The following is a 22,518-nucleotide window of genomic DNA, read 5'->3' as shown; positions in this document are numbered from 1 at the left end:
GATAAGAAGTTTTTTCTCAGTGCAGCGATGCGCGGCGTAAATTCCTTGTCGTGTCCGCTCACCCCCGCTGCCCAGCAGGAATTCAGGGGCTGCCAGCGCCGCGGAATGGCATTTAAGAGCAACTAATAAGGGTTCCTAAATCATCTCGGGCCGGTATGCCCAGTATTACGGAATGTCCGAGTTCATCTAAGTTATCCCGGATCAGTTATAATCAGTGCGGTTCCATACGCTTCCCCCCCCCCCCGGGGGGACTCGGGGGGACATGCGATGACACCGCGGGAATTTCGATTATCGGGTTAGGGCAGACGTCCAGAATTCCTTTGTTGATGCACCTCGTCTATAGCGTTTTAAATATGAAATTTCGCATATCGAGTCTGAAGAGCTTCTTTAAGAAATTTGGATAAAATTGAGAATTCTCAATGAAACATTGACTATTTGAATATCCTAAAAAACAGATTTCAAGTTTTTGTGTCCATGATGTAATTTTTAGAGGGGATCTGAACCTGGATTTATTATCGGACTGGAAGAAAGATAGATACATTGAACTACTTGAATCATTGATGATAGGAGAACGCAGATTGTATAGTATGTTACATTACTATATTCGGAATAAGGTATTCTATGAAACACATATATAATTTACAGAGTGTTCCATTTAAAAAATTATGGTGTAGGCTTATATGTCAGAAAATTGATAGTGTTTTGTTTTATACGTCACTTGGAAAATAATTTGGCCACTAACCCTACATTTCGTTTTTATGTTTACCTTGATGTCTCAAAAACCAAAAAATTACAGCCAATTAAAGTGTTATCAAGATAAATTGAACGCACCGTACCTACATGACGAAAAAGTACGCTTACTTCACCGCAGTATTAGTCAAGATGTTTGAAATTCTTGCTCCTATTCGACCGATTAGTATACACAAAAAAAGATCTCCTTGGCTTACTCACCAGAAATAAACGTTCGTGGTACTATAAGCGTCCATTCGTTTCAGGTTCATCCGTGATGAGCCGAAAATAAGATGCATCGATGCGCGTTGCCTCCCGCATCGGTATCACTGCTGTTGGTGTTTTTTCTGGTACCGTTCGCCGACCAAGCTGAGGATGGGCTCGCCGCCGCCGACGATCTCGTGTTCCGTTTCACCGATCAGCTGTACAACGTCAGCATCCCCGAAAACAGCGTCGCAAAGACCTACGCCGCCCGGTCTCCCGGTTCCCGACCCATGGGTATTGTGGTTCCTCCGAATACGTTCTCAGATATTAGGTACAAGATAGTCGATGGAGACAGGGACAAGTTTTTCAAAGCCGAGCACCGGCTGGTGGGCGAATTTTGTTTCCTTTTCGTCCGCATCAAGACCGGCAACAACGACGTGCTCAACAGGGAACGCAAAGACAAGTACGTGCTCCAGGTGAGAGCTACGGCCAGTATTAGGGAGGGCAAGCAGAAAGTCCAATACACGTCGGATACTACCGTCGTCGTGACCGTCCTCGACGTGAACGATCTCAGTCCGTTGTTTTACCCGATGGAGTACAACGCCACCGTCGCGGAAGACACCCCGGTGCACCGGAGTATCGTCAAAGTCATCGCCGAGGACGCCGACCTAGGTCGAAACGGCGAAATCTACTACAGCTTCGCGGAACAGACCAACAAGTTCGCCATTCATCCCATAACCGGCGTCGTAACACTGACCAGACCGTTGAGGTACCACGAGGGTACCTACCACGAGCTGACGGTGTTGGCTCAGGACAGGGGCGTGCCTCCTAGACAGAGTACCGGCATGAGCACCGCTAAAGTCCGCATCCGGGTGAAGAAGGTGAACTTTTTCGCACCGGAAATACGGATAAGGCGCCACCCGCAGATAGTCGAGAACTCGAACGCCGACATCTACGCCATAGTGAACGTATCCGACAGAGATAGCGGGATACACGGCGAAATAGACCGGTTGGAAATCGTAGACGGCGATCCCGACGGCCATTTTCGTATCAGGGCGACCCGTCAGAAGGGCGAGTACAACATCGAAGTGTTGAAGCTGCTCGACAGGGAAAAAACGCCCCAAGGATACCAGCTGCAGCTGCGGGCCGTCGATCGAGGTATACCTCCCCGAGAGAGCTACAAGTCTGTGCCGGTTCAGCTGGCGGATCTGAACGACAACCCGCCCGTCTTCAACAAGGAGATCTACGACGTGAAGGTGCCCGAAAGCGCCCCGATAAACACGCCCCTGATCCGGCTAAAGGTGACCGATGCCGACGAGGGTAGAAACGCTCAGGTGTTCCTCGAAATTGTGGGCGGCAACGAGGGCGGCGAGTTCAACATCAACCCGGAGACCGGCATGTTGTACACCGCGGTGCCTTTGGACGCGGAGAATAAGCAGTTTTACAGTCTGACAGTGTCCGCCATCGACCAGGGCAACGCGGGCACCAGGAAGCAGTCGTCGGCGAAGGTGAGTTACGGCTAATGTTGAACCTTAAATGTTAATGTCATCTCGTTCGGTCTTCTTTGCAATCAAATAATAGATGAGGAGCGTGAATGCAAAACAACGCATGTCCATTTTACATTAGACGTTTATGGACGTTTCAAATATACAAAGAATCAAATATACAAAGAAATAATAGTCGCTGGGGGCTATGCGGAGGATGATCTATCGGTTGGAACCCATACTCTAAAATGACAGCTTGTGCAACACCAGTAGTATGAACAGGTGCATTATCGTGCAATAGACGCACGCCTCTGGTCAGTTTTCCTCGACGTTTTACACGTATGCAGTCTCGCAATGTATGTAATAATGTTGCGTAATATTTACCATTGACAGTGATATTAGTTTCTTTAAAATCTATCAAAAGAATTCCTTCACAATCGCAAAAGATCGTGGCCATCACATTGTTTGTTGACTGGCAGACTCTGAATTTTCTTGGAGATGCTTCACCCTTACGACGCGACTCCATTGATTCTCTTTTCGTTAGAGGGTCACCATAGTTTCATCTCCCGTCACAATAGTTTCTATCAATGGCTTCGGTTCCGACCCACAGAGTTCCAAAAAACACCGCGCACACTCGACACGGCGTTATGCACAACCTTAAGCATACCTAAATGATCATGCAGGATTCGACGAACACTTGTATCAGAAAGCTTAGTAATTTCTGAGATTTCCTTGACCTTTAAACGTCAATCGCTCAATACCACCTCTTCCGTTATGACCTCCACTGGTCGACCAGTTCTTGAATCATCTTGATACATATGCCAACAACTGTTTTACACAAAACTAATGTTAAAGAGGAATAAATGGTTACGCTTAATTTTGCAATCAAGGGGGAAAAGAGATTTTAATGTAATTATTTTGTAGTTATGCATCTTATTGTTCTTGAGTATATCAGTTGCATACATTGGTGGCAAATGCGAATATTGTTTATTAAAGCTTATGCAAGTTATTTGAAACAATTCTTTGACACTAACCATAAATGTAAAACAAATTCAAAATATCCGTCTTGGCATCTAGAAATGTCAATTATTTTTTTACATTTACGTCACCATGGCCGGCCAGAGCCTGCTACCCAGATGAAATGTGATTACTTTAATTCGCTTTAACGGCAGTATTTCTGTTTTGTTGCTTATAATTCGACAACCAGTGTTAATAGATATATCATAGTATGGTACTTTTAGATGGAAAATTAATTATCATTTACGGGAAAATATAGAGAATTCTCACGTAAAATTTATTTTTATATCTTGCCATAAAGGTCTAATAGGACACACCCTGTATGTTCAAAATTAGTCGAGGGATGAATCTTGCAAAGGTTTCTGAACCTTAATCTAAATATCATAACCGAGTTGAGCGAAATAAATCTTGTCCTATGGTAAACCCATGGGAAAATTCAGACAACTGACCACAACTGTTTCTTTCAAAACTACTCGCGTCCATGTTGCATACGAAACAGTTTTCTATATTATAATTCTGCATTTGTAGAATTTCACTAATAGCTGACGATACAGTTGTAGTATGTACAACGTTTCTTCTTCGGTTCCTTCTCGCGGTTTATGTCACCATAACCTATAAACCTTTGCTATTAACCTATGCAGCGCCATTCGAAAGTAATAGGAAGTAGTGCTGTGAAAACAGTATATGGATCGTGAAGAAGTTATGTCCAGAAGGTATGAATTTTTCTTTATGGCTGAGGTATGCCGAAACACAACCAAGCATGATAAGATTTCCAAAAAAAGCCCTACAGAAGAAATGTAAAGTAAAAGAATTCATGTCTTCAGTACCAGCTTGGTAAAGTCATCGTAAGAAGTCCTGTCATGTGACTTGAATAAGCACAAACTCTTCGAAATGTTCAATGAGCATTACAATGTTCAAGAACATTTTCTACTACGATTTTGACATTGGTTTTTGCGGTTTACAGGTAGGAAGAAGATGAAATCAACGACTCATTTAAGAATTTATAATGCTTTCAGACGTCAAATCAACCATTACGCGTTCTGTTGTGTAGATATGGACAGCAAACAATCAATGTTTTATACCTGGGATGAATCTTAAGCAAAATGAGAATCAACTGAAGTTGGGTCAGCCTTAGTTTGGCATTTGCGCTCTTTGGATATGACCCATTTTGAAACAGTGCGACTATTTTGTGATGGATGAAGCGGCCAGAACAAAAGTTCTTATGTATTAAAATGTAAAATGTATTAAGGAGCAAAATCCTAATTAGGAGTACAGAAGAGTACAATGAAAATTATTAAAATATTGAAGAAGAATAAAAAGTTAAATTGCAAAAGGTGAAGCAATTGTTCGAAAAACAATATATGGAGAAATCTAACAACTTGCAAAAATTTGTTGTTTACGGCAATTCATGATGAACCACTACTGTTAATAAATGGATTGTAGAAAATTACATGTATAAAGATAAACTCTTGTCATTTGTTTAAATAAAATCAATGTTTCGGTTTTTTTTTATTCAGTATGTGTTCTTATTTTGTCCATAAATCTTTCAAAATAACACACGTACATCTGCCGTTTACATTTACATTACATTAAATATGTCCAAAAAAAAGACGATATTTCCGTTACTTTTCGAAAATAATTTCACTTTAGGAATCAGTGCCTAAATGGGCATGCTAAGCGCGACTTTGGTTAAAAAACAGTTAGTGGTGGTCCTAAGAACAGTTTTCGTCATATATATATATATATATATATATATATATATATATATATATATATATATTAAATTTTAGGAAATATCTACTTGACCCCACACTTTGACTACTTTTTACATAAATTAAATATTTCTTTTCGTTTTGGACTTATTGGCGTGCGGAGTTTTAAGTGAAAAACCCTGTATATATATATATATATATATATATATATATATATATATATATATATATATACAGGGTTTTTCACTTAAAACTCCGCACGCCAATAAGTCCAAAACGAAAAGAAATATTTAATTTATGTAAAAAGTAGTCAAAGTGTGGGGTCAAGTAGATATTTCCTAAAATTTAAAAAATTCGACGCCTGCAAAGAGCTGGGCGTCGCGACGCGTCGAAAAATTATTCGATTGCAGAGACTTTGGAAATACGCGCATATAAAAGTACATATTATTTAAAAACTTTTTTGTTATTTACTCAAACATATTTACTTTACCCGTTTCTAAGTTATACCGATTTAAAGTAAACATTTCTTGATTAATAAAAAATGTGATTAACGCTTATTTTTACAAGTATGCCACGAATGTTAGTTACTATGGCAACCATTGTTATCGCAGTTGTTTTAAGTGCAATTACAAACGTAAGTTGTTATTGCTGTATCAAAAAATTGTCACATTTTGTCACGAGAAATATCCAAATTTGTTCGGTTAAAAAAAAACTAAGAATTATTATGTGAAAATGGTGCAATTTAGCACTGAGGAAAAAGTAGACATGTTACTGGTGTTTGGAGAATGCAGATGCAATTGTAGAGAAGCAAAAAGAGTTTACGCACGGCGTTATCCGCATAGAAGAGTCCCCGAGGCAAAAACCTTTTTAAGTTTATGTAAAAACTTAAGAGAATATGGTAGCTTCATAAAACCTAAAAGAGATAGGAACAGGACGGCTACAAATGATGAAAATACTGCTGCTATAATTCAGCAGGTTGATAATAACCCCAAGATATTCCTGTCAGAGATAAAAGAAAATACCGGTGTTACCATAAGTTCTTCGTGGAGAATTCTACATAGAAACTCTTTTCACCCGTACAAAAGTAAACTAGTTCATAAACTAGAAACAGGCGATTTTCTCTCGAAAATTTTATGGAGCGACAAAAGTCGATATCAAAATAATGGAATCGTTAATAGACACAACTGTCGTTTTTGGTCCGAAAACCATCCTCGTTGGATTACAGAAAGAGGTAACCAACGAATTTTAAGTATCAATGTTTGGTGCGGCATATTAAATGGATTCTTTATTGGACCTTACTTTTACGAAGGAACTTTAAATGCCGATCGCTATTTAAGATTTCTTCAAACTACACTTCCGGAACTATTAGAAGAAGTGCCTCTTGACACTAGAATGAATATGTGGCTACAGCAGGATGGAGCGCCTGCACATAATGCCCAAATAGTAACGAGGTATTTGAACCGAGAAGAGAGAGGTGGCCGGCGAGGTCCCCGGACATTACACCACCAGATTATTTTCTTTGGGGCTACCTAAAAAACGTTATCTAGGAAGAACCTATCGAAGATATGGCTGATCTCATTAACATAATTAGTGCAGCGTGTGCCGCTATCACAAGAAGGACTCTCCTACAAGTGACCCAAGCTCATCTGTTAAAAGTTTTTGATAGTTGTGTTCGAGCAGATGGACATAATTTTGAACAAAATTTTTGAAATGTCTTATTATGTAGTTAATTGCAATAATAATTTTGGTTATTAACTTGTAGGTATTTTACTGTTTTTTCATTTATTTATCATGTTATCAGAACTAAATCGATAAAAAATAATAAATAAAATCATACTAAAATAGTTGAAATCTATTGTTTGTAATTGTACTTAAAACAACTGCGATAACAATGGTTGCCATAGTAACTAACATTCATGGCATACTTGTAAAAATAAGCGTTAATCACATTTTTTATTAATCAAGAAATGTTTGCTTTAAATCGGTATAACTTAGAAACGGGTAAAGTAAATAAGTTTGAGTAAATAACAAAAAAGTTTTTAAATAATATGTACTTTTGTATGCGCGTATTTCCAAAGTCTCTGCAATCGAATAAGTTTTCGACGCGTCGCGACGCCCAGCTCTTTGCAGGCGTCGCATTTTTTAAACTTTAAGAAATATCTACTTGACCCCACACTTTGACTACTTTTTACATAAATTAAATATTTCTTTTCGTTTTGGAGTTATTGGCGTGCGGAGTTTTAAGTGAAAAACCCTATATATATATATATATATATATATATATATATATATATATATATATATATATATATATATATATATATATATATATATATATATATATATATATAATATATATATATATAAATATAAATATATGTCGTGCGACTTTCTCTTTCTGGCTTCTGTCGCAGTATTTGATACTGAAATTCCTTGATTTATACATACGGCGATGTCTGCATATACTTAAAACTTTCTCCTCTCATGTCTACAACCCTGCTAATTTTCTTATACGCCTTTAAAGGTGAAGGTGTACGTCGAAGACACGAACGACAACGATCCGATATTCGACAAGTCTGAGATGACGGTGTGGATAGACGAGAACCTACCGGCCGGTACTTCGGTGACGACGGTACACGCGAAGGACAAAGACCGCGGCGAGAACGCCTACATATCCTACCTCATCGCGAATTTGAACCAGGTTCCGTTCGAGATCGATCACTTCTCGGGTACCGTCAAAACCACCCAGCTACTCGACTACGAGAGCATGAGGCGCGAGTACGTGTTGAGGGTGCGGGCGTCAGATTGGGGCCTGCCGTATCGACGGCAAACGGAGATGCAGCTCACGGTCAAGGTGAAAGACATCAACGACAACCGCCCACAGTTCGAGAAGGTCGACTGTATGGGTCACGTGTCGAGGCACGTACCCATCGGGGCCGAAATCATAACCCTGTCGGCGATCGATTTCGACTCCGGCCAGATAATCAGTTACCGTATCGTGTCCGGAAACGAAGACAAATGCTTCAACGTGGACCCGACGTCGGGCACCATCAGCGTCAGCTGCGACCTGAACGACGTCAAGGTGTCCGAACGCGAGCTAAATGTCACCGCCACCGACAACACCCACTTCGCCGACATCGCCAGGGTGAAGTTCAAGCTGGTGAACACCAAGAGAAGCGCGTTCACCAGCGGCAGATTGCTCACCGACGACACCGGGATGTTCGAGTGCAGGGATACCGGCGTCGCGAGGAGACTGACGGAGGTCTTGGCCGACGCCGAGAACAATAACGGGCCCGTCGCCGTGGAGGATTTCCCGATGATGCCGACGCGTTACGGGCAAAACGTCCACGCGCCCGAATTCGTCGACTTCCCCGTCGAGATCAAGGTGAACGAATCGGTCGCGTTGGGCACTTCGTTGGTGAAGTTGAGAGCCAGAGATCGCGACCTCGGCTACAACGGCAAACTCGTCTACGGGATATCCGGCGGCGACGAACGTTCTCAGTTTTGCGTCGACATGGAAACGGGGGAGCTCAAAGTGATCGGTTACTTGGATCGGGAGCGCGAGTTCGAGTACTTCCTGAACGTGACGGTGTACGATTTGGGAAAGCCGCAGAAGTCGTCGTCACGCGTGTTGCCGATCAGCGTGATAGACGTCAACGACAACGCGCCCAAGTTTGAGAAAAGTCTGGCCAGTTTCCGGGTGACGGAAAACGCGAAGAACGGTACCGTCATCTTCAGGGCGAACGCGACCGACGCCGACGAAGGGGACAACGCCAAGGTCACCTATTCGCTGGCGACCGACACCAAAGACTTCGCCGTGGACCGAACTACGGGCGTCCTGACCGTATCCCGAGCTTTGGACAGGTATGTATTATTTATTTATTATGGTACCCGATATAATGTACGATTGGCAGATAATAATTAGAAAAAAATGTTCATAAAAGTTTAATGAACCAATTAACCAAACAAGAAAAGAAAAAGGATTGGAAATCACGGTATGATTAATTGTTATGGGTATACTATTTACGAAACTGCTAACGTTGGTTTCTTCAACTGAAACTGGTTCGCATATAAACTGCTGCTTATAAACTTCCAGTGTAATTTTTTGATTTTAGTATATTTTTTTCTAGAAACTATTCATCTCACCCAAAAAATAAACATGCCATTTGAAAGAAAACTTAATATTTTTGGTATGAGTTTAAATTTGTCAAAAGTGCTGATCTTTTATACGCGTAGCTACGGTTAAAGAAATGAAACGTGTTCATGCAATACTTATAGTAACTTAAATTACTCCCCTTTGCAACTGGAATGTTCACGTTGTTTGGATAGCGTTTAATCGCGTTAGACTGATACCGTAATCGAAAATGGAGCGAGTTGATGCTTGACAACTGAATATGACACGCGCAGCAGTTCGAAGAGTATGCCAACGGTATGAGGAGACTGGATCCTTTGCTGGACGTTCTGGAAAAGGCAGAAGGCGAATCACAACTGCTCGCGATGACCGCTTTGAAGAACAATAATAAGAAATCGCCACCTTAAGGAATATAACCTGATCCCAAAAACAACTGCAATTGGTCCAAAAGTAAAGCTCATCGACAAGCCCGCCTACGCTTTCCATGGGATCATCCGCATTGGGCATTGGATCAATGGAGATCTGTTCTGTTGTCAGATTAGATGCCTTTTTGGTAGTGACCTACGAAAAAAAGTGTACTGAATTTCTATGAACTCACGAACGGACCCTGTTTTCATCCGTAGGAGCGGTCGTGGTCAAGATTTACCAGGTGGTACATCGAGGATATTTTATCAGATCAAGTGGTCCATATGACGACTACATTGGAGAAGAATTCATTTTTATGCATGAAAATGCTAGGCCGCACACCATAAGGATCGTGCAAGATTACATTACAGAAGACGATTTTCGAGATATGGAGTGGCCAGCATGCAGTCCCAACTTCAATCCGATCGAACATTTATGGGATGAGCGATAACGGAGAATTCGAGCTAAACTTCGTACCCTAACCACAATCCCAGAGCTTATTGTTGCAGTAGAGGAAGAGTGGCTTAGCATTCCACAGGAAACAATAACGAATTTGATTGGATCTGCCTAATCGAGTAAGAGATTAGGGCAAGAGGTGTTCATACCCATTATTAAAAAATAAGTGTTGAGTTGTTAATTGTCGACGATCCTTTTTGTTTTTAGTAATTAAGAAAAGTTAATTTGATTCGTGCAGTTATTTTACTATGGTAAACGTGAAAAGCAGAAATAAATTTTAATCAATTTGAACTCGTATTAAAGCATATTAAATTGCCTTTCAAACAGCATGTTTTTTTTATCTTATCAGTAGTTTCTAAACAAAAAATGAAATTGATGTCAACAGTCCACAATTGGCCGATTTCTGTTCGCTCAAGTTTATATTTTCTGAGGGGGACGGAGCTAAAGGAAGGGCATGAACGCTGAAAGTAGGTTTATTTTGAACGCAGGATACCGTATAAACTTATACTGGATGTTTTCTATTCTGTTAATGCACTTGAAATATTCCATACTTAATACGCGTATTCCAAGTTTGACCTGACAAGAAAGAATCACGGATTTAGGAGTGAAATTTCTGGAAACTGACATTTTAAATCCCAAGTTTCGGTGCGAGTTATAAAGTATTGTTTCAATATGTTCCTCACACAATAACTCGCAGTCTAACTCTTCTTCTTGTATCAGCTTCTCCTTTCTCCTAATTCAAATGACGATCGACCAAACCATTATCGAAGATTGCCCAACCAAGAGATTCTTCGTTTAGCTTCGATTTTGCTCTCCATAATGAGTCTAGTCGTAGTCTAACAGTACCAAAAGTCAATGTTATTTTTAAGCCTAAAATAGTTATTCGAAAGCACTTTCACGGTGGCTATTTAGGTCTGGAGCCAGAGTAATCAGAGATCACCTTATGTACGCGTGCAAGCTTAAGAAGAAGACCAAGGACCTTGAGGGATTCATGAGGTCATTCTGTGAGGGTCAGAGCCTACAACTTAACAAACTGAAAACTTTCAACTGTAGAATACAAGTGATATTCTAAAGCTTATTGGTGAGAGCCTTATGGGAAACCTTGTCAAAAGCTTTTCTGATATCTGCATAAACCGAATCTACTTGTGCCCCGTCTATCAACTCTAAGTTAATTACGTTGTTTTATGAAGCCCATAGAAACTACTTTTGGTTTGACGTTACAAACGGAAACCTACTGGTATTTTTGTCACTCTATGAATTATTTGGTTTCAGGGAACGACAGGATATTTACGAGTTGAGGATCCGGGCGACGGACGGCGGCGGCAAAGAACCGGACAACCCCCCGCTGTTTTCGGAGGCGGTGGTGCGGATATCCGTGGACGACATTAACGACAACGCCCCCAAGTTCAGTTTGCCGAATTATTCTGTAAAGATACGCGAGGATGTTCCCAAAGGTACGGTCGTAGCCGTCGTCACCGCCTTCGATCCGGACCTGGGCGTCGACGGCGAAGTGCGATACTCGTTGGAAGACAGCGACAGCGACGGGACCTTCGTGGTCGACAAACTGTCCGGCACGATAAGGACCACGAAAGCTTTGGACTTTGAGGAACGCCAGGTGCACAGTCTGATGGTGTTCGCTTCGGATAGGGGTAACCCGAGTCTATCGTCGGAGGCGACGGTCACCGTCCACGTAGTCGACGTGAACGAAAACGTTCACGTGCCTACTTTTAGTGACTCGGTGCTCGTTGGCAAAGTGTCGGAAAATAAACCTCCGGGAACGGTAGTGACGCGAGTGAACGCGACGGATGCGGATCCTCCGGGTGGTGACAGTAACGTCGAATATGCGATCAAGGGCGGCGACGGTATCGGCCTGTTCTCCATCGATAACGAAGGTAAGCCGAAGTAATTGAAACACCAACAAATGCTCATAGTGGTGTCGCCACTGTGGCTTCTTCTAATAGAACGTATTTCATCACATGCGGACACGTCTCAGGATAACCCAAAAAGATTGAAAAATTATTTAAAGGCTGTTTTTTGTCTGAAATCTCGTGATGGAGCAAGTAAAAGCCAAACTAATGAGAAAACAGTATATGTGGATATGAAGTTCGTTCATGTTCATTGTCTTTATCAGGCATTTATTTAGAAAATAGAAGATGCGGTATTTAAAATTCATTCTATGACAAATACTTGCACCCTTGCAGACCCTTTGGATGAGGGAATAATGTAGAAAAATATCACCTTGGATTCTGTATTCTGAGATATTAAATAAAATTAAACAGGATCAACTTTAATTAGCTATTAATAATAATATAACAAGTTTAAATTTAAATCAACGCTTAATCAGAGTCGCTAGTTCGTCGTTCTTTGAAAGGCTCTTGCAAATTCGGTACTACATCCGTTTTTATTTAAAGCTTTTATTTTGCATAAATTTGCGATTTGAGGAATGCCATATACCAGGTATTCCCCATTTATCGACCCCATCAAAATATTTTCGATTTGGTCAATTGTCGGAGAAGCATTACACAAATAGCAAACCTGTGAACTTGTTCCGGTTAAACAGCTAACCGTTTTTCCATCGATCGTGGTCATTCGGAAGTCATACTTAATAGGTTTGTTTCATTTTCAACATAACAAAAGTATCGACAAGGTTTTTATCTCCTCGTCTATTTTTTTCCTTTTCTCTTAGTGATATTCGGGTAGTTTCTTTCAGGGTCCCGCAATATATGGTTGACGATGGCTGAGGATTTTGTCAGATAAAATACTTGTCGTTTGCTTCAGGTTCATAAAAAAGTTGAATAGGCGCTAAACATGACTAAAGTAAGTAACTGTCAGAATGATCATACTGAAATGATTGTTTATATTCCTTCTGTCCAGAGTTGCCATCCATGCTCCATTTGGGAAAAAAGAATCAAGTTGTTTTAATCTAGCAATCTAGCAGTAGCATGGTCCAAAAAATTTCTGCAATGTAACACAAATATCTTCAGGATAACACCGTCGCTTAGCTTTCCTCACTTTGCTGTACGCTGGATACAAATTGCAGTTGTTCTCTTTGCATTATTTCTAAGCAACTGGTATTGAAGTTTAGATCCAAATATAACGCCAATTGTGGTTGATTTAATTCCATGGAAGACGTTGGCTGCTTAAAATTTAATACATTTTTATTAATATTTTTCAAAGTATTTGGCGAAGAAGTGATAGAATTCGAGATCGGATTTGCCCGGTTACCAGAGACCCGAAGATTTAGTTCTGTAGCAAATGACAGCTCACTTATATCATTTTTCCTCAAATTTTGCGTTCGTCGATATTTACCACAATTGGTGAGTTGACCGAAGTAGTTTTCGGTCTACCTGCAGTGTTTTTTTTTAATACAAGAGATGTTAATGTCTGTATTCAACCAATATTCTTTGTTCTGGACACTGCATTCCACTTTTTTCTAAATTCCCAGAAAGTAACGATATTTTCTTTTTGGTGAATCGATTTTCAATCATTGTAATTCCTGATTCAAACAGTAATCTTCTGGAAATTCTGTGGTATTTCGTCCCTAAAAATAAATAAAATAAATAAATAAAAAATTTATTTTGCCATTATCTATTTTTATATATTATATTTTTAGTTAGTTTTGGTTATTATCAAAGGGGACCGCCAAAGGGATGGAAATCCCAGGGCTTCTCGTAAATTGTCATTTCGAGTGCGCACGGTCGAGCACATACGTTCGGAGTAAATAAACGTATGGCGCCGTGGAGTGGGGGGGAGTGAAAACACCGTAATTTGATGTTACGAATGCCGCCCCAGGGATAATAAATTTGTGAGCGCGAAACGCGGGATCTTTTATATATTTATTTTTTTCGTTGTTCATTTTGTTCGTAAATTGAAATGGCGGCGTTCGAGAATCGGCGGGACGGCGCACAAGTTCGTTTTGAAAAAGACCGCAGACGTGAACGTTATTTGTATGTATAGGACGCGAAGTAATATTTTTAATTAAATTTTTAATTTTTAATTTTTAATAATATTATAATGTGCATTTTTGTAATTCCTATTTATTCATGTATGCTTTATTTCTTTGAGATTCGTGTGAGTTAATTTTTTTAGAATATTATTATGATGCGAAATTTTTAGAATTCATATTTATTTGTTCATGTTTAATTTCTTTGAGGTTCGTGTTAGTAAATTTTTTTATAATATTATAAATTAGTATCATTTATTTATTGATGTTTTATTTCTTTGAGAATCGTGTAAGTAAATTTTTTATAATATTATTACAACGTGAATTTTTTGAAGCCCTATTTATATATTTATGTTTTATTTTTTTGCCTTTTGAACATATTATGCATGGCCTACTAATATTTTTTTTGATGATAGATACCATCAAATCTATATGGATAAAAAGGGCTCGAATATTTTTTAAGATCATAGCCAACTATGATTGCCATATGAAATAAGAAAGTTGTATTGATTTATGAGGAATCGCATTTGCCTTAAAAAAAATCCCCAATGATGTTTTTATCCAAATCCAAAATTTTTATAAAAATAGTTGTGAGTCCTCTATCTCAATTGGCAGTCCAGATATCACCATGCGGTTTTAACAATTAAATGTTCCTCAAAAATCTTGACTGTAAGTCGATTTTGCTCTACCTGATTCAGAAATAGTTGTTTTCTGCTACCACCCTGTATTTGTCCGACGGTTGTTAACAGAACTTTTGCGTACCGAACTTTTTGCAGCTGAAATGTTTGTATAAAGACGGCTAGCATCTCAAAACCTTTAACTAAAGTTAAACCTACTATTTTATTCACATATACTAAATATTCTACATTGCCTAAATATTTATATTGGGAGGGTGTGTTAATGGGCGTGCGTGTTTACTTCACGTTTGTCATCTGGCAATTCCTCTTTTTCTTATTGATTTTTTAGCTTTTAAATGCAACAAAAAAAAATCATAACAAGAATGGCGTAAAAACCATGCTTTACATCATCCACTTCTGAAACGAAAGAAGGATTGTTCCACTGCTCTATTTATCGAATTTAATTAATATATCTACCAATCAAAAAAATATATATAAATATATAAAAATATGTATTAAAAAAATACCACCCTGTACCTCAACAGTTCTAATGAAGGTTTCTTCTTAAAATCGATTCAAAAATTACTTCCTGAAATGTTTTAAATTCAATTAGAAAATGCCCTTGCACTATCGACCGTTCAGGGCTTACTCGAGAGTTATTGCTCCGAAGACATTTAAAGTTCAGACGATCGTGGAAAGTAATAGCGAGCAACGAACATTCGAAGCATGAACCCTGACCGATGATAAGACAAAGGGGTTAACGCTCTCAGTACCAACGTTCACCGCTCCAAAACGATCGCGTATTATTACAGTAATAATTTGTTGCAAAGGAACGGGTCCAGATCGAATTAAAAATATATCTACCCCCCGATGAATTATTAGCCCCGGTTCTTTGTGAACGTGGCCATAAATCATTGGCAATATCGGGCCGAGAATCGGAGCTGGGGAGCAATGGTCACATCGCCGGTATACCATGACCAGAAATATTGTGTTTTTACAAACAATCTCGTGATTAACTTTGCCTACCGTTTATTACTCCCAAAACCGCACCGCCTTATAGAACACCCTGCAGAGCAGGGCCTTACCCGTAACCATTCCAGGACCGTCCTAGGAATTTATCTATCTGCACTAACAAGTTTGATATAAGTACGTTTTCGATAAATATTTTCTTCTACTTCTTTTCACAGTTAGAACAGCTTTGTACTGATATTGTCGAATTACCTTTATGATACCATCACTAAATTTTGACGCAGTGTTATTTCTTCTTATATTCGCTTTCAACTCAGACCAGATCATCTCATTTGGGTTAAATATACAATGATACGGGGGTAATCTCAAGATTTATATTAATTGAAAGTTTTAAAGAAAGTATGTTCGCGTTTTCAAAGTAGCTGTCTAATAATGAACATGGACGGTTTAAGATTTAAAGTCGTTGGAGTCTTAGGGTGGGGGAGTTTATCTTCCTTTAGGGAGGAGGAGATTAACACGCGATCAGGGGCGAAACTTTGATCTACCGCTGTGCGATGAGGCAGTTCGTGACCTCTTAATAATGCCGGCGGCGGCGAGACCCGCTCCCCCGCCTCCGAAATCCGGCCTGTAAGGAGATTTTGGGGACGAAGAAGCGCTAGGGGCGGCGACCACGTGACCGTGATGCAAATCGGCGGCGGAGGCGATCGACGCCAAACACGAGACGCTGCGGAAAATTGATGGCTGACGCGGGAGACATTAGGAAATTATCCCCGGGAAGGGATAAGTGATATTGATGTGGACCCGCATCGAACGCCTCCCGAATTTTAAACGCCAGGAGTTTTAACGGGTCCTATTCCGACAGGAATTCTCATTGGAAAATAATGATCTCGCCTCACCTCACAAAGATTTTACTACTGATGATCTCGGTTGATAGTAGTATAGTAGTATCGGTTCTAAGCCTCTTTTGGCGGGACAATTTGAATTTTGGCGGGAATATTCGGGTTGGTGCGTGAAAATTTTGAATCTTCGGGTTTGTTCGGGCGTGTTCGGGTGTAAAACGTCCCCGGAATATTAAGACGTCCCAAGGATATACGATGTTACTAATTGGAGCGGCCACAGTATATCAGATACTTATGTCCGTAGGATGTTTGTTAGAACATCCTAAGGGTATCCAGTTATACTAGTTTAGACGTCGTTAGTATATCAGACTGTGAGGATATCGTATTTTAAATGGATGTACCAGTGGACCTCACTTATTAGGTTATTTCCAACAGCCTATGAGAAATAATGAAAGGGTAATGTGCAGTAGTCCAATTGGTTGTACGACTACAACCATTCCATCCCATTATTTGGTACTGGCGTGTGATGGAATTAACCTATTGGGTATGGCCGATGAAATCGTCGCTGCAGTAAGATATTATATATTGAAATAAACTCTAGAAGAATGACTAATATTTGACAGGTTGTCTGTGATTCTTTAGTGAGAGTGGCTCTTTTCAATCAAGCAGCTATTGAATTGAACATTCTTTTGATGTTAGTGATGCGTTTACCTTCTTATCCGCATCTGAAAATATTTTAGTTTTGAGAAAGACCGGTTTTATATATCTGTACTGTATAAAAAAATAAATAAAACGAACGAGTCTGGTATCTTATATGTTTAAGAAACGGAATTAAAAAGTGCCTACATCAGCCTTTTATGTAAAGGCTTGATTTGACGCTGATAGTACTCTCATGAAAGTGATCTTAGATGCTAATCTCCACGATGATGTAGGTAGACATTTATGTATTTCATTTCATTAAATGCAAACCTCATTAAACCCTCATCGGTAACCTCTTTTTATGAGGTACTATCGCGGGCAAAAAAACTGTAGTTTGACAGTAAACATAAAAATTGTACGTTATGCTTTGTTTTTGGGGGGGTGATTCTTGCATCCATTTTAAGAAAAAAATATACTAGCTATACTATATAACTAATTAATTTCTCTAGCATTGCTTAACAAGTTTTAGTTACGAGAATCATTAGTTCTTCAGTGATAATACCACAAAAAAATAGCTGAAATGAAACCACTGAAAGCAGTAAGCACAGCACTGAAAATAGACGCCAAGTCGCCGCATACCGTATACCGCCAACAAACATAAGGCTGAAAAGATGGCGGACGACGAGACGGAGGATAAATCCTTTATTTCTGTGGTCTTTTTATTAAAAAAGCGTTCCTTGTTTCGTTCGTGTCCAAAAAATAATAAAAACAAGTTGATTTTAATGGTTTGATTCCGGTTTCAGTCGCTACTTTGAAACCTTTTCGGTCTTGCAAACGCCAATACTTCTTCTACGAACTTCTTCAGTTTTTCTTCGTTTTGATATATCGCTGGATGACGAAAATTTTGTTGGTCTACCCCAAGTCAATGTAATAATCTTGCTCGGTCCTGTTGACAGCTTGCAACGTCTGTCTGACTTTAGCAAATAGAGTAGAAAATGATGCCTTCATGTCTTCACGAATATTTATCATTTTTCCACTATTTCCAGTAATCTCCCTTTTCAGATGATGCAATGGATCAGATAACCGGTCTAGTTGCTGACAGGAGAAGCCTGAAACAAAGAAACATATGTGTTTTAATTTTCTATACAAGGTGTCACTACAGGGTGTTTAACAGTATTTTCATTGGTTTTAGTTTTAAAATTGAACCTGTATGATTTGAAATGAAAATGTCAGTCGATACCAACAATTATATATCTGTGCAGTATTTTCGCTATACTTTCAACCAGTGTTCTATGGAATATACTGGTATGTGCTACTCTTGGACCTAATGAACCAGTGAATAATTTAATACTCCCGTCGGTAAAATACCTAATTACACACCGATCTAGCGTGCGGGAAGCGTCACTTTATCACGTCATTTTTGTTTCCCGTGGATCCGAGCCAATTCGGGAATTTACCCCACAGGTTTGGGGAGCAATCCGATGTTTTCAGAGACATTTTCCACGCCTTGGATTTTGACGTTTGTCAATTCTGACGGTCATGTCAGTGAATGTAATGGTTTGCTTTTACTAAAGGTCGTAGAAAACGTATAGTATGCAACTCGTGAGTCACATGCCGTTTACCGCACTTTTTGCAAAATATTTTTTAAACTGCATTTAACTCATGAGTTTATTGGACACGAGCGGAGCGAGTTTTTAATAAACGAGCGAGTTAAAAAGTTCACCGAACGAACGTGTTGCATACTATACTTTTTCTACGACCGTTAGTTTTTGGGTCCATTTTTGCGACACAACACGAATACATTGACTGACATGACCGTCAGAATAGTCAAACGTCAAAATTCAAAGCGTGGGAAATATCTCCGAAAACATCCGATTGCTCCCGGAAATGTCCGAAGTGGCTCGAATTCATGGGAAACGAAACTGACGTGGTAAAGTGACGCTTCCCGCACTCTAGATCGATGGGTAATTAGGTATTTTACGGACGGGAGTAGAAAAAATTTCTAGATAACTAAAAATAAAATTTACATACCTGATACAAATACTATGAAATAAATTGTCTAAATCTAAAAGTCTCTGGACACTACCAATAAAGAAAAACACTAAATTAGTAAAATTAAGGTGGTAAAAGCCAAATATTTAAGGACCTTCCGATTAGTGGCAGGTAGCTTGGACCCTCTACTACCTGACCCTTTCATTGAAATTCCCAGAATAGGAACTTTGTCTTTACCTAATATAACCGACTTAGACCACGGCGCGTCGCTTCTAAAAGTCTTGTACTATCATTATAGTAGGCAAGGCCTCTATGCTACTAGATAGCTATATGACTCCATCGGTTATTTGGGGCAGCTGGGAATAGAATTCGTAGAGCTATGATGTGATCCGATCTTCGTCAGAAGAGGCAACGGGAAGAAGAAGAAAATGCAAATAAGTTGTGTGCAAACAGATTTGAAGTAGCTGTCAAACAATTATAGAAATGCAAGTTAACGTTTACCGCGCCAAAAACCGTTGAGTTACGGGTTTGCGGGTCTATATGCAACGTGAAAAATGGCGCCCCGCAAAAAACGTAATTAAGTCCTAACCCGTGCGTTTTGCTCGTCGCAGCATTTAATATCGTCGTACGGGAATTTTAGCGACGTCGTTATTTAAACAAAAAACATCTTCCGGGCAACTTTCCCCGGAGCGCTTAAATTGGGCGGGCAAATTGGCTCTCGTTTGATAATTATCCCCAAGATCGAAGTTGCGCGACTCGCGACTTACCGGAAATTGCGTCCCGCTCCGGCAACAAACTAAACGTAAAACGGCACCCGGAGTTGGCGGAGCACTCGAAAACTTCCGGGCGATTTTAACGGTGCCGCTCGTCCGATTGATTTTTAAGACTTTCCGGTCGTAGTTTACGCGACGTTACGCATTTTTGGGCGACCGACCGTTTGCCTGGAGTCCGGAGTTACCGACCGCTACGTCTTTCCGGGTCCGTTTGACTGGCGATATCTCCGGGCAGTTACCATAGCAAAACAATAAAATGTTCGCTACATTATGGCTGGTCGGGTGTTGTAGTATTTTTACCAGAAGCTTAAATGGACCAGTTAAAGTCTGTTCATAGATATAAGAAAGCGACCAATTGCTTTTGAATGGGATTATCCGAGGGTAGTCATTAACATACATTGCAACAAGATTATTACCTAAAGTTTCGGAATTAAAATAATTTTATTCCTACCTGTGTTTAATATTCTTTGGTTTGGTATGCTACTTAGTTTAAGTTTAACTCCAATGTCCTCAAACTTATAGAAACCGAAGTTTTTAACATCCCTCCACAAAGTTGGGCAAATTCTGTTAAACATATAGAAAAAGCAGAACAATCGTATATCCATTGTTACGATTTTCTTTTTGTTTTTGTTCGTATCCCATTTCTCTTTTCATTTTGATAGGTTCCGGCCCAATCTAAAATGAATCTTTAAATGCTACAAGCCTTGAGCAGATAATAACAATTTTTATCGTGGTACCTGAAGGCTGCTTGGTTTGTTAAAATATAGGATATAATATCTTGCCTTGTACGTGTGTAGCATAAATAATTTTTGTAGCGCTGTTAATACCTGAAATGGCTCGAATTACGACCAACTAGTAACGGACGATGGGCGCGCCGAGGGTTGTAGACTCTCCCCGTTTCTAAAACTCAGTTAAAAGCCGCATTTCCTTCGTTTCGGTGCTCGTTTGGAAATTTATTATTTGTTTTGAAGTAAACGAAAACAGCTGATGTATAGTACTTCGTACCCTATGCGCGGAACGGGTGGTGGTCACAGACCTGCAATAACTCAATTGGTTGCGAATAACGCTATATTTCCCTGGCGAAATTAAAGCATTGACCAGCGAATTGCTAGCTGTTGTCTGTGGGATAGCGTTGTAATGGTGGTAGCGGCGATCGTTCTCTGGTCCCTTTTCTTTTTTTTTGGCGGTTCTGGTGTTCATTTTCCCCGCCGGTAAGCAGCGTGCTTCCTGTAAGTTTTCCCTTGTCCAGGCTGTTTTTGTAAGGAGTCGCTTAAAGCTCACGCATATTGCGGATTTAGAGGGATACTGATAACCCTGATCTCCGGAATAAGTGGGTAAACAGACGTGGTCGTTTGTACCCCCGACTTGGTCGGATTTAGCGGAGAGAGGTATTCAAGGATAACGCTCAACCTATAAGGCCACCTCACATCGACGGTAAGCCATATCCACTTACTATTTCGCGCTGTCGACGCGTAGTAATTTTTCGTTTATTCTCTTTAAGGTCTTCTTCTTTTTTTCCTTTTTAATTTGACTTCCCGTATACTATTTGCACTGCTCGTTGGATCACGTCAAGGATTGTTTTAACCACTTCACTCCTGGGGCTTCCTAATCACTATCCTCGGATTACGTCCACGCCCGGTCGCGGCCACAGATCGCACCAACTGGAGCTTGAGCCTGGTGGAACAAATTGTATATGGTTGCAGCAATTTGATGTTCTTGAGTCTCAGGCCCTCCTCCCTCTTGGTTTTGAACAAAGTATTTGTTCGGAAATTGAGTTTCACTCGCCTACTCGGCCCACGCCTCACCGACAATTGAGACAGCCGAGCAGCTGCTCGTAAATTTTGTTAATAAGTAACACCATATTGCAAATAATATAGAACAAATAATAATTAGAACAGGCGATGATAGCGATAGCGATTCATATATGTAATTTGTAATTTTATTTTTATTTATTATTATTATTATTATTATTATAGTCTAAGCAAAGTACGGACCTGTTCGGCCATATTTCATCCTTACAGCTTGTCCGGGTCTTTCCTTAATTCGTATCAGTTAGACACTTTCTTATATCTATGAACATACTTTACGACTAATGGTGCATTATTGCCGAGTCTGACATCAAATTTACAATAAAATTTTAGAATTAATGCAGTGCTTCTCATTAAGCCCATTAGTCAGTTCCTGTTTTATTGATTCTCGTGGTTCCTCCACCGCTTCCTTATTTATAGTCGATCGGGTCGGAGGTGGTGAGGCGACCTTATAAATCGCCCTTAAAATGGTCCGGAGGGATGGCTTATTGGCCATGCCGCTTGGTTCATGGAATTTAATTAACCCCCGAGGAAGCTGCGGGGTCCGTTGTCTAGTTTTCTCGATTTTGGAATAAAATAGTATATCATGAGAAACCGGCCTAAAATCTATTACAGTCTTGCTCAATCTTGGTCGTGCCCGCAATTATGGAAGTTACCTGCCGACGGCAGGTGTTCAACATTAGGGACAGACTCTCAAAGGTGTTGGTAATAATGAATTTTTTTTTGTTTACTTAGGTGGGTATAATCTTATTAAATTACACTAAGAAAAAACAATGACATTAAATATATGCAATAGATC

At 39.8% G+C, this 22,518-nt stretch overlaps 1 protein-coding gene across 13 annotated transcripts in view; it reads left to right on the top strand.

Annotated features, from left to right (window-relative positions):
• The window catches only part of LOC132702184 (fat-like cadherin-related tumor suppressor homolog), a 347,569-nt gene that overhangs the window by 139,769 nt on the left and 185,282 nt on the right, over positions 1-22,518 (top strand). For all 13 annotated transcript variants that reach the window (XM_060670670.1, XM_060670671.1, XM_060670683.1 and 10 more), the window contains 3 exons: positions 996-2,441; positions 7,671-9,010; positions 11,412-12,031. In XM_060670670.1, the coding sequence (XP_060526653.1) occupies positions 1,023-2,441; positions 7,671-9,010; positions 11,412-12,031 (3,379 nt within the window). In that variant the 5' untranslated portion in view covers positions 996-1,022. The remainder of the gene's footprint in view (positions 1-995; positions 2,442-7,670; positions 9,011-11,411; positions 12,032-22,518) is intronic.

The sequence above is a fragment of the Cylas formicarius genome, unplaced genomic scaffold (genome assembly GCF_029955315.1).
Source record: "Cylas formicarius isolate icCylForm1 unplaced genomic scaffold, icCylForm1.1 PGA_scaffold_5__7_contigs__length_24384050, whole genome shotgun sequence".
NCBI classification, from domain to species: domain Eukaryota; kingdom Metazoa; phylum Arthropoda; class Insecta; order Coleoptera; family Brentidae; genus Cylas; species Cylas formicarius.
This window is presented reverse-complemented; position numbering and strand designations above follow the sequence as displayed.